Below are 13,621 nucleotides of genomic sequence, written 5' to 3'. Positions count from 1 at the left end.
CATGACTGTGTATACTTACCTGGCAGGGGCAGTACCATGGTCAGATAAGTGTTTTTCCCAGGGTGAGGCTGATCCATTCCACTCTGGTTGTGCTGGTCCCTGCCATTTCCACAAATGGAGGACACACAACTACATAATTTGTGGTAATGGGGGACAGCATTCACTCTGTCCTCTGACATTTTGTTATAAGAGTAGAGTTTCTAATAGGTAGGTTTTGTGTACCCATATTTAGGGGTTTGTTTTAAGGGAAAGACCTTGATAACTGAGTTAGCTCCCTCATTCCAATTCTGAGTAGTAGGCCACAGTCTGCTGTTCTGTTTGTCTTTCAGTTAGGAACCAAATATTTTTCATTCAGTCAGTCATAATTTTTGAGCACTTACTGTATGCAGAGCACTGTACTAAGCACTTGGAAAGTACAATACAGCAATAAAAAGAGATAATCCCTGCCCACAATGCGCTTACAGTCGGGGCGGGGCGGGGGAGGGGAGTTTTTCCCCTAATTAATTGAGCTAGACAATTTGTCCAACTTGATTATAAATTTTGTGTGTGTGTGTTTACTGTGGACTGAGCATGTGCCAGGGTATTTATATTAATGCCTGTCTCCCCATCTAGACTCTAAGCTCACTGTGGGCAGAGAATGTATCTACCAACAACCCCCTTCTAGACTGTGAGCCCGCTGTTGGGTAGGGACCGTCTCTATATGTTGCCAATTTGTACTTCCCAAGCACTTGGTACAGTGCTCTGCACACAGTAAGCGCTCAATAAATATGATCGATTGAATGAATGAATATTGTACTCTCACAAGCACTTAGTACAGTGCTTTGTGCTCAGCACTCACTACATTGGGATGATGATATGCCAGGTGTATGAATGTCTGCTTTAGGGGTACCCCAGGTCCTGAGCAACTGTAATAAAGTCCAGCAGTAATGCCATGCATTTATTGCCAATGTATCTAGGATGCATAAGCTGTGCCCCTGACCTTATGTCTAATCGTTGCAAGGAAGTCAATTCTTTCTCCACCCTTTCCTCCCTTTGTCGTCCCTCCTCCTCCGCCCGCCCCCAAGTTCCACCCCTTCCCCAGTTACTGACCTGAGCCCAGTTTTCCACTTTGGCTGGGCTTGCAGGGCGGAGGCAGCACAGATGTGACAGGATGGAAGGGAAAGAGGTTTAAGTCTGACTCTGGCTTCCCTTTTTACCCTGTCCCTATCTGGGCTGCCTTTGGCCAAAGTGGCAAAATCACCACTCACCTCCCCATCCTCTCCCCCACCCCAAAGCATCTGCTGCTTCCTAAATACTAGCTTGAATCCGAGCTCCTCAGGGTTGGAAGGGGCAGCGGAGGAGGGAGAAGCACCTTGGGAGGGGATTTCTGCTCCTTTGTCTCTTGGCTCACTTTTGGTTCCTACAGATTACTCATTTCTTGGCTGTGCGTTATGGCCCCGGCAGGGATACTAGAAACAACAGGCTTCTGTTTTCTAGGAAATGAGGGAGGTGTATGCAGGAATGGGTTGGAGAAGGTGGGGGCTGAGTCAAACTGAGCTGGCAGGGAGTCCCTTGGGACAGGGAGGAGAGCCTGGAAACTAGATGTCTGGCCATTGGGTGGTGTTTGGACCCTGGTAATATCCCTTCCAGCTAGTGAGTGAAGCTTGAATGGGGCAACACATGACTCGATTAAAAAATAACAGCAAAATACCACCTTGTCATATGCTGTTGAGTCATCTCCGACCCATAGCGACTCTATGGGCACATCTCTCCCAGAACGCTCCATCTGCAGTCGTTCCGGTAGTGTATCCACAGAGTTTTCTTGGTCAAAATATGGCAGTGGGTTACCATTGCCTTCTTCCGCGCAGTAAACTTGAGTCTCCACCCTTGACTCTCTCCCTTACTGCTGCTGCCCAGCATAGGGGAGTTTTGACTTGTCTTCCACTCACTAGCCAGTGCCCAAGCTAGGAATGGAATGGGTTTGCCTCTGCTTGACTCTCCCTCCCATAGTCGAGACTGGGAGAGTACTGGAAACTCTCCAGGTGTCATCCTGAGAGGTTTCCTCCCCTTGGCCACCCCACTCCACCCTCTCCCCCAAAAGAAAAAAAAATATTGGCTGTGGAGGGGATCAAGTTTGGACTGCATGGGGATTGGAGACCTCTAGGAACAGGGGAGGTGGAAGGGAAGATGGGATGGGAGGAGAGCGAGGGATCTACAGTGTAAATTGTACTTGCCTTTAGGATTTGGCCAAGATGTTGGAGCTGGTTCTGGAATGGAACGTAACATATCCCAGAACCCAGCTGTGCATGACGCACTCACTGTGGAGGAACATATTACAGACAGGGTTACAGCTGTGTGTAAAATATTCTTCAGACCCTCTTATATGCTGCAGTCTTTGTTTCAACTCAAATGATTGTTACCTTTGATTTATGGTAAATATCAGGCTGGTTCAAGTTTATATAAATAGACACTACAATAGGAGGAGGAGCGTGGCTTAGTGGCAAGAGCAGGGGCTTGAGAGTCAAGAGGACAGGGGTTCTAATTCCGGCTCCGCCACTTGTCTGCTGTGTGACCTTGGGTAAGTCACTTACCTTCTCTGTGTCTGTTACCTCATCTGTAAAATGGGGATTGAGATTGAGTCCCACGTGGGACAACCTGATTACATTCTATCTACCCCAGCACTTAGAACAGTGCTTGACACATAGTAAGTGCCTAACAAATTCCATTATTATTATTATTTTCTAAAATGCTTAGAAAAATCTTTTTGATATCTGAACCTTCCAAGTTGGATTTTCCATCATTTTTAAATTTTGGAAAGACATGTTTCCCATGAAGGCCAGACTGGTTTTTAATTGCTCTAGATAGTAGGGTCTCCATGGTTCTTCCTGCTAATTCCTTCTGCTAACGCTCAGCATACATATGTGAATAAATTTACTACATGATTCTGATGATCGGCTTCACTTAATTTATATTCTGCTTGCTCGGATGGCTTTGACTGTAATTGAGGTGGAAAGAACCAAACACGGTGTAGCTGGAAGCCAACTCTGTTGTCATCCCTGTCGAGGCAGGAGAACAATTACCCTGAGAAATCAACTTGCAAAGTGACGGTTTGAGGGATATGAAACAGATTGTGTTGTTTTCCCAGGTTGTTATTCCTTGGATTCTTGCCTGTTCTAAGGCATTGCAAATGTCTTTTTTATCTCATGAAAGTGTTTGAAAATAAATTACATCTCATTAAGAAAGCCAAGGGATAGCATGCCCAATTCATGACTGCTTCCACTCTTCCATCCTTCAAAGCACTGTTCTAACCAAAGCATATATGCCGTGAAGCTGGGAATGCTGTGAAAGTGTGAAATGATGAAAGCGGATATAAATTAGAATGAAATACCAGAATATTGTTGTCATTCATTGGCATTTAATACGCTCTTAGTTAAAGGTACTGTATTAAGTGCTTAGCAAGAGTAAAAGGAGAATAATTCAAACGGCCCTTGGGCTACTGGAGGCTCATTGCCTAAAAATGGGGGTTGTTTGTAGGGCTGGAAGCTGCTGACACGCAGGGAAAGTAACAACAGAGCGAATTCAGCAGAAACAATGAGTTGGCAACAACAAAAGCAACAGTCGGATTTTTGCTGGGTGAGCCTTTTAAATCATCCTTAGTCCTCAACTTTTGAAAGTGAAAAATCAATATTCCCGTAGTTGAACAGTTTTTATAATTTAAGAAACATCGAGTATTGCCAGTTCTTAAATGATTGGCTTCCCTTTTTGCAGAGTTCTCACTTAAATAATTTCACATTTTTCACTCCTGTTGATTATATTTGAAGTGTTTTTTATAGCTTATCTTTTAAAAATGCTTTAAGAGGATGTCATTAATAATAATATAGCAGTAATGGTAGTAGAGAAGCAGCGTGGCTCAGTAGAAAGAGCCTGGGCTTGGGAGTCAGAGGTCATGGGTTCCAATCCTGGCTGTCAGCTTGTGACTTTAGGCAAGTCACTTAACTTCTCTGTGCCTCAGTTACCTCATCTGTCAAATGGGGATTGATTGTGAGCCCCACATGGGACAACCTGATCACCTTGTATCCTCCCCAGCACTTAGAACAGTGCTTTGCACATAGCAAGGGCTTAACCAATACCAAAATTATTATTATTATTATTTGTCCCTACTATGTGCCAAGCACTGGGCTAAGCCCTGGAAGAGACTCACTGTAATCAGGAGAGACACAGTCCCTGTCCCAAGTAGGGTGTACAGCCTAGTGGAGAGGGAGACAATTATTTAATCCCTATTTTACAGATGAAGAAACAGAGGTTCAGGGAGGTTGTGACTTGTCCACGGTTGCACATTAGGCAATTGGCAGATCTGGGATTAGATCCCAGGCCCCCTCCCAGATTTGTTTTCCTTTTACTAGGTCATGCTTTTTCTTTTTAGGTTTTTTTTTTCTATATTGCTTTCATACAAGGTGATTTTTTTTTAACAAAGGGGCCTTTTTTACATCATTATCCTGCCCTAAAGGAGTTTTACGGAGTGCCTCTGGCAAGGTCTTGCATCCAGAGGGCCCTCAGATATAAGTTATTGGCTATCATGATGCTGACTTAACTATAGTCCTAAAAGATTAAAAATGTTCTGTTTTCATAAACAATATATGATGGTAGTTATGCGCTTACTGTGTGTCAAGCACTGTTCTGAGCACTGGGATAAATGCAATTTAATCAGGTTGGACACAATCCCTGTCCCACATGGGGCGCACAGTCTTTATCCCCATTTTACAGATGAGGCAACTGAGGCACAGAAAAGTGAAGTGACTTCCCCAAGGTCACACAGCAGACAAGTAGCAGAGCCGGGATTAGAACCCACATCCTCTGATTCCCAAGCCCGTACTCTATTCACTAAGCTTCGCTGCTTCTCTATCAACCAACATAATTGCATTTGGTAGCTTTCCTTACAGTAAATCTGTATTTATTGAGCACTTACTGTGTGTGGAGCACTGTATTGTGTGCAGAGCACTGAGAAGCAGTGTGGCTTAGTGGAAAGAGCACAGGCTTGGGAATCAGAGGACTTGGGTACTAATCCCGGCTCTGCTACTTCTCTGCTGAGTGACCTTGGGGAAGTCACTTAACTTCTCTGTGCCTCAGTTACCTCATCTGTAAAATGGGGATAAAGACTGTGAGCCCCACGTGGGGCAATCTGATTACCTTGTATGTACCCCAGCATTTAGAACAATGCTTGGCACATAGTAAGCACTTAACAAATACCATTATTATTGTTACTAAGAATTTGGGAGAGTACAGCACCACAGCCTTGGTAGACACGTTTCCTGCCCATCATGAGCCTACATTCTTGAGGGCAAAACAGATATTAACATAATTATATAATTTATAGATATGTACATAAATGCTGTGGGCTTGAGGGTGGGGTGGATACCAAATGCCCAAAGGGTACAGATCCAAGTGCATAGGTGAGAAGGAGTAGGGGGAAAAAGGGCTTAATCCTCTTGGAGGAGATGCGAAGTTAATGAGGCTTTGAAGGTGAGGAGAGTGGTTGTGTGGCAGATATGCAGTACAGGGTATTCTAGGCCAGTGGGTTAAGGGCACTTATCGAGAACAAGCATTTATATCAATTAGCAAATGTTAATAGGCTTACTACTCCTGTAATCCTAAACCAATTTCAGTGAGTGCTTAGGCAAAAGCTAAATTCTCCCTGCCATATTCTAAAGGCAATTGCTAATACCATACGAAGAGGTAAGATGGACAGAGAGTAGCTGCTGATCACCAGGTAGGAGGAAAGCAGTGGATACTTTGGAAAAACGACTGGAAGAAGAAAGCATGAAAAGAGGAGACAGGCCCATTTTACCCTTTACCTACCTCATTTTACCTTCTCTTTGCTAATGCTCTCTTCTTGATTTTACCCACTTTCTGCCTGGTCAACTGACTTCTACTCTTATCCAAATCAGGACACCAAGTGGTCCCCTCTCCATCCCAGTATTATACAATTCCGTGCCCTGGATAAAATTATGTTAACTGGTCCACTCATCTTCCTCCCTCCACTCTTTTAATCTTCCCATTCCTTCTCAGTTTCTACTAATCCTCCCTAGTAAAAGTCTCTTTCCTCCACATTTTTGCAGTTTAGCCAGTCTCCTGACCCCATAGCTCCCCTTGCACTGTGGCACTGGTATTATGGGGCTAGTATCCAATTTTTAATCGAACCACTTTCTTCCCCTTGACTCCCTATTTCTATATAGTCTTGAGCCTTTCTTAAGGATTTGTTGATCTCCTCCCTTGGGGTCACAGCCATAGTAATAAGTAGTAGCAGCATTAGCATCGTAAGTGTCCACTTGGTGCGATGCATTATAGTAGGCAATTGGAACGTGTTGAATAAAAAAACGACTAGTTCACTGCCCACAAGGAGCTTATGCTCCAGTGGATGAGGTGAGGTGTGTGTGGGGGGGTGGGGGGGATGAAATATATGCACATATTTGACTAGAGAGGTCAAAAATAATGTAATAAACGTATGAATGCAAAGGTGAGTGCAGATAGTGCTAGAAATAGCTGAAGAGGAGATATGTCCCATGTGGGACAACCTGCTTACCTTGTATCTACCCCAGTGCTTAGAACAGTGCTTGGCACATATTAAGCACTCAACAAATACCATAAGTATTATTATCAGAACAGTGCTCTGCATATAGAAAGTGCAAAGTAAAACCACTGATTGATTATAGAGGGATTTCTGTCATATGGGAATTTCATTCCGAAAGACTAGATATGTGATATCAGAGTGACCATGGAAAATCCATTTTCCCTTTGGCACTTTGGCTTCTCCTCTTGGTTTGTGGGAGAGTGGTCTGAAGTGATGGCTGGGGATTTTGTGAATACTGAGAAGTACTTTATGTTTTTATCAGGGTTTTTGTTTTCTTTTTCCTTTTATTTTCGTGGCGTTTTCCATGAGGGCCTTAACTGGCTGCTTGGTATGGAAGATTTACTCTTGATATGGGCACTTGGAAACCACGGGCTTGCCCAGCCTTTAGTACTGCTTCAGGGGTTTGAGACTTTTGATTCTGAGGAAAAAGAGGTATAAGTAGAAGGAGATTATTTTTCTCTCTATAGCCCTAGAATTGTTGTTCCCAGTGTTTCTATTTATTCCCCATTTCAGTGGCTGACAGGAACCCCAACCTACGATTGAAATCCTATTCCTGCATGGATTTTGAGTTAAAACGAGGAAGCATCCCAGTTTTGCCATTAGTTCACTCTGAGTCTCTTAAACAGTTTCCCTGTCTGCGTTTTAAGAATGATAATGTACAGCCAGGCCAGCTACTTGGGTCAGATTGAGAATGAACCGATGGTATTTCTTGAGTGCTTGTACGCTGAGCGTGGTACTAAACACTTGGGAGAGTACAACACAACAGAGCTGATGGATGCATTCCTTGCCCACAACAAGCTTACACTCTAAAGGGGGAGAAATAAGTTAATGCCATTTGAGCTGGAGGAGGAAGGTATTTCAAGAATACAAACCCATATGGGTCATTATTTTGATATGTTTTTTTAAAGATAAAATCCAAGTCTTGTTCATTAACTATGCATTTTTTTGTTCCATTCCTAGTTGGAAAGGATATACAATTACAATACAATGGTTTTAATTAAATACAGTGGTTTTTAAATGAATCTTAAGTAAAGATGAATATTCATTTCAAATATTTGAAAAAGTCTTCTTTTCTAAATTAGAAAATCTTTTCTAAATTAGGAATTTGTCCGCCGAATGGTGGGCATTGATAGCACCTTTTTAAACGTTTGTTCTGCCTTTGTAGTGCTCTGAATTAAAAGTAGAAAACAGATAATGAATGGCTTTCTTTTTCTGAAAAGCCAGGAAACTGCAGTGTGCACAAGGCCTCAAGACTCTGAGGAACTGTTGGACAGCCAAAGAAGCCCTCAGGATGCACAGTCTACCAGGCTGAAGAACAGTCAGCAATTTAACCGCTCTTTCAAATTAGGTAAGGCTTTGTACAAGTAATTGTTAATTCTAAGAATGACTATTGCTAAATGTCTCCTATAACAGGGCTGTGACCCCACCGTGCCTCCTTTTATGATGATTTTGGTAGCTTTTGTAGTCAGTACTAGTAATATGCCACTTCTTGTCTCAGAAAATCCAGCGGAACTGCGGCCGAAAAGTGCCCTTGGTGGTGAGGTTCTTGAATCTATGTTTCTACTCAGGTATGTAAAGTGAAAGATTTTACTTGCCTTTTTTATGGTATTTAATATCATAAATACGATTCGAGCATGGTTCTAAGTGCCGGGGTAGGTACGAGTTTATTGGCTTGGACATGGTCCCTGGCCCCCATGGGGCTCACAGTCTTAATAGGAGGGAGAACAGGAATCCCTCATTTTATGGTCAAAGAACCTGAAGCACAGAGAAGCAAGTGACTTTCCCAGGGTTAAACAGCAGGCAAGTGGCTGAGCTGGGATTAGACCCCAGGTCCTCTGGGTTGTGTATTTTTTAAGAGTCAGAAAGTGCCGACCGCTCTTGTGACTAAGAATGTCACACAGATTTCTTTTTGTTACTGCCAGGCTCCCAGGGAATCACAGATATGATTTTTAGGATTAGAAACACTGTCTGATCTTGGCTTTACTGACACTGTGCTTTCCAGGTTCTCCTCCTATCTTTTTGGTTGCTTACTCTATCTTGTTTTCTTGAGCTTCTCTTCTCCCTATCACCCTCTAACTGAGGGAATCTCAAGGCTCACTTCTGGGTCCTATGCTATTCTCCATCTACACCCACCCCCTTGGGGAACTCGTTTGCTTCCGTGGCTTCAACTACTACTATATGCAGATGATTCCCAAATCTACATCTCCAGCCCTGAACTTTCTCCTTCTCTGCAGTCTTGCGTTTCCTCCTGTTCTTAGGACATCTTTACTTGGATGTCTCACTGACATCTCAAACTTGTCCAAAGTAGAACTCCTCATGTTCCCACCCAAACTCTGTCCTCCTCCTGACTTTCCCATCAATATAGAAAGCGTCGTCATCCACCCTGGCGTTATCCCAGACTCACCTTTCTCATTCAACCCTCATATTCAATCTTTCACCAAATCCTTCCAGTTCTACCTTCACAAAATCATTAAAATTCACCCTTTCCTCTCCATTCAAACTGATACTACACTGATCCGAGCGCTTGCCATATTGCTTTAGCTTGGCCCTTCAGATCTTAGCTCTCTAATTTCCTACTACAAGCCACGCTGCTCACTTCGCTCCTCAAATGCCAACCTACTCACTGTACCTCAAGCTTGTCTATCTCACCGCTGACCCCTCACCCACATCCTGCCTCTAGCCTGAAACTCCTTCCCCTTCATATTCAACAGACCACCCTTCTCCCCACCTTCAAAGCCTTATTAAAATCACATCTCTTCCAAGAGGTCTTCCCCAACCAAGGACTCATTTTCCCCTACTCCCCCTCCCTTCTGTGTCACCCTTGCACTTGGATTTGTACCCTTTTAGCCCTTAATATTTAACCCACCCTCAGTCTTACAGCACTTAGGTACATATCCACGATTTTATTTTAATATCTAGGCTGTAAGGTTCTTGTGGCTAGGGAACATGTCTGTTAACTTTGTTATACTGTACTCTCCCAAGCACTTACTACAGTGCTTTGCACACGGTAAGTGCTCAGTACATGCCATTGATAAGGATTGATAGGCTTAGTAGTTAAGGGAGATTAGATTATTGAGAAGCAGCGTGGCTTAGTGACAAGAGCCAGGGCTTGGGAATCAGAGGTCGTGGGTTCTAATTCCGGCTCCACTACTTGTCTGCTTTGTGACTTTGGGAAAGTCACTTAATTTCTCTGTGTCTGTTCCCTCACCTGTCAAATGTGGATGAAGACTGTGAGCCCCATATGGGGCAACCTGATTGCCTTGTATCTACCCCAGCGCTTAGAACAGTGCTTGTCACATAGTAAGCGCTTAACAAATGCCAACATTTTTATTTAGAAAAACTAAACATATGTTGAGATTTTTTAGTGTAAAGAGACTGTGGCTCTTCCCCTGAACCACTGTTAAAGTTGTTTAAACCTAAACTTTCCACGAGTAATAGGAGTTCTTAACTTGAAATGCCAATTTCTTGATCTTGATCACCAGTGGGTAACCAGTTCAAGTATGAACTGAATTGCAGTCACAAAACATTATCACTTTTGCTGTGTCATTTCTTGAAGGTGGTTTCATTCATTCATTTATTTGTATTTATTGAATGCTTACTGTGTGCAGAGCACTGTACTAAGTGCTTGGAAAATACAATTCAGCAACAGAGACAATCCCTACCCAACAACGGGCTCACAATCCCGCAGGGGAGAGACAGACAACAAAACAAGTAGACAAGCATCAATAACACCAAAATAGATTAATAGAATTATAGATATATACACCTCTATGGTTTAGCGCATAGAAGATGGCTATAAGAATCCCATTATATGAGGGATATTATGAAAGTTTAATAACTGACACAGTTACAGTTTTTCCGGTTTACTGAAATGAACACCAATAATGTGTGCAGATGACTGATAAACCTTAGTGTTTGTGTTTTGGTAGTGAGGGGTCAGTCTTTTTTAAAAAAATAATTTTCATAGCACTTTTGAAGTAATTCATTATTAATGTTATATTTGGGGTGAAAGTTCATCTGGGAATTATTTTGGATAAGATCAGAGTCCATTTTGTACTTTAACCTGGTTCCAGTGAGGGGGTTCGACCTGCACGTTGAACTTGCTGATGGCTGCTGCTACAACACCAAACCTTGTGTATTAGGCATTTGCCCCATCAAATAATCTTTTTATGTTGCTGAATCCAAGCAGCACTGTTGTTTGGCTTACCAGAATGTGTTTGTCAGACATTCATTGTAGTAGTTTATTGAATGTAAAGTTATGGCAGAACAAGTTATTGTTTGTGCCGTCAGAATTTCCCATGCATTTTCTAAATGTCTCTCACTGGCAGGCCTGTGGAAACAATGCTGTGTAGACTTTATTTTTTCAAAAAAGGTTTCCTTCATCAGAATCTACCTGTTAAAACATCTGTTGTTCATTTGCTGTTGGAGACAAGATCAATTAGTAAAACTGAGGGTGGAAAAGATGAGGATTAAATTAGTTTAATGTGTATCATTTTCCAATTTGAAGGCACCCTCTGCCCCTGAAGTGGGATTTTTTTTTAGTCTGAAACTGATTATCTTAAAAATATTGAACTTATGAATGAGTAGATAGAGAATATAAGTGTTGAGAAATATGATTTTGGGTGATTACTTTCAGTTCCCGGCCCACTCCTAGAACAAGTTGTACAGTGATGATGAACCATGGTAATGGAAAAACTCAGCAATCAGCCCCAGAAGCTTCTCATCTGGCAAGGGTGAGTAGATAATCGAGGGAAACTTGATTTTTGCCTAGGAACTTTGAAGAAGTGCAATTAAGAATTGATTTTTAATTATCTTCATTCACTGTTCATCATTCATATGGTAACATATTGGTAATTATGGGTGATAAAACTAAGTTATAGTCCCGGGTACATGTTTATTCTGCTAATAAACACATCAAGGAGAGTAATAGCTCCCTGTTGCTTTGTAGATATATTGGATGCCCAGTCTTATAAACCAACCCCTCATAAAAGGAAAGAGTGGATTAGTGAGCTCTTTAGAATGTGTAAAATAACTGAAGCAACCTTTAGTTTATAAATGCAATTGCAGTTGCTTTTGATGGGTTTGTTTTCACCCTTATATATTTTGCAAATAGCTTAACTTTATATTTGGTGGTTACATTAGATGTGCTGTAGTTTTAGAACTCAGGTGAGAATCAAGTCTTCCTATGCCAAACTTTTGGTGAGTACAATTTTTTGCATAGGCCTACACTAATTCTGTAAATTAAATTTGATTCATAAATGAATGTCATCAGTTTATATTTACATTGCTCCCTAGTTATGCACATACATGTTCATTTTAATGTTATCACTTTAGAAATGTCATTTTATTTCATTTCAGGAGCACTTTACCTGATTTTTCTCTACAAAATGCCTTTTTATAACCAGGGAACACATAAGCAACCATACTGAAATAGTTCTGTGTATATTAGTGCTCTTATAGGTTCTGAATTTATTGGTTCTTTGTAAAATAAGTAGAAAGTGTGACTTAAAAAGCAAATATTGTATTTCATTTTTAAACTAGCTATTGTAGCCTTTTCTCTCTATGGTATTTTAAAACACCTATTACCTGTGGTGCTTTCACTGTGTTTTGGCTAGAACACTGAAAGGAAACAAGGGTATGTTCTTCTTTAGTACTTGTGTGTATGGATAGGACATCTTTTAGTTTCAGAGTAGGTGGCTGTGTGCAGCCGTTGTGGTGCCAATAAAGGTATGAGTTGTCTTTCATGCAGACTTTAAGAGCATTGCTCCATCACTATTCAAGAACTGAGGGTGCTTTTAAATCAAACCATGAAGAGGAATCCTTAATAGGTGCCAAGTTTGTGGTGGTTATGTATGGAAAGAAACTTAACGGAAGAAATGAACCCCTTTTGAGTAGATCTACTGATAGATCCCTCCCCTTCTTAGGGGACGTAGCCCTCACTCTTGACTCTCCCACCTCTGTCCCCTAGTTCACATTGTTCCATCAGCTTGTAACTTCCTTGATCCTATATCAGGCCGATTTGCTGCCGATTTGTACTTCCTAAGCACTTAGTACAGTGCTCTGCACACAGTAAGCGCTCAATAAATACGATTGAATGAATTAATGAATCAGGCAGATCACAGTTCTCCCCACATTTAAACCCCTCTTTAAATTGCACCTCTTCCTCCACCTCTTCCTCCTCCTCCTCCTCCAACAAGCCTTCCCTAACATTTTCTAGCACTCTAAACCATATCAACCTGCAGCCAACTCTGGCACTTAGGAACGGATTTGCACCCACTTATGTCTCTGCTTTCCGAGGTTTTATCTATTTGTAAATATTTTTCTTTGTCTCCCCCACTAGGGTGTAAACTCCCTGTAGGCAGGAAATGTATCATTTTGTTATTCTGTACTTCCCAAGTGCCAAGTATGGCACGTTGCACCAAGTGAACATCGAATAAATGTCACTACTGCTGCAGACATTGTGAAATCATTTTCATTCTCAGAAATGTAGCACCATATAGCACCCGAATATTGAATTTTTCTTCAGTTCTACAAGTTAGTAGGGGAAGATCCATGGAGTAAGAAATAAAATGGACAGTTAGAATAAGGTCTTGGCTTTATATTGGCCAGTTGATTATGACTTAGGAACTTTGTATTTATGGCGACTGTCTCGTGGGTTGCTCTTTAATGTTTGTTGTTTTGCTGGGCACCTTCAGGTTGGCCCAGTTCAGGGCTCCCACACCTATGTACAGTGGAGAAGAGGGAGGGTAGTGCTGTTTCATTAAAGATGTGGTTTTCAACTTCTGACTCCAAAACAGTACGAAGGGAGAATTGTGGGTACCTCCATGAAGCGTATAAAATTGGTCCAGTGTCAATGCAGAGTACTTGTATCATTCATGTATTCAGTAGCATTTATTGAGGGCCTACTGTGTATAAAACACTTTATTAAATGTGGGGGGAAAGGACAAGGATGTGAATTAGATATGGTCTCTGGCTCTTAAGAGTCATGATTTAAGAATAAGGTGGGGAGAATGG

General features: G+C 41.9%; 1 protein-coding gene and 1 non-coding gene across 2 annotated transcripts in view; both read left to right on the top strand.

Moving 5' to 3' along the window:
* The window catches only part of ULK4 (unc-51 like kinase 4), a 542,391-nt gene that overhangs the window by 30,149 nt on the left and 498,621 nt on the right, over positions 1-13,621 (top strand). Inside the window, exons 10-12 of the mRNA XM_038768285.1 lie at positions 7,828-7,955; positions 8,106-8,175; positions 11,244-11,340. Coding sequence (XP_038624213.1) covers positions 7,828-7,955; positions 8,106-8,175; positions 11,244-11,340 — 295 coding nt within the window. The remainder of the gene's footprint in view (positions 1-7,827; positions 7,956-8,105; positions 8,176-11,243; positions 11,341-13,621) is intronic.
* Positions 12-175, top strand: LOC119925111. Its single transcript, XR_005449780.1, has one exon. It is a non-coding gene; the product is annotated as a U1 spliceosomal RNA (small nuclear RNA).

The sequence above is a fragment of the Tachyglossus aculeatus genome, chromosome 2, assembly GCF_015852505.1.
Source record: "Tachyglossus aculeatus isolate mTacAcu1 chromosome 2, mTacAcu1.pri, whole genome shotgun sequence".
NCBI classification, from domain to species: Eukaryota; Metazoa; Chordata; class Mammalia; order Monotremata; family Tachyglossidae; genus Tachyglossus; species Tachyglossus aculeatus.
The sequence above is the reverse complement of the archived record's forward strand: the minus strand, read 5'-3'. Positions and strand labels throughout refer to the sequence as shown.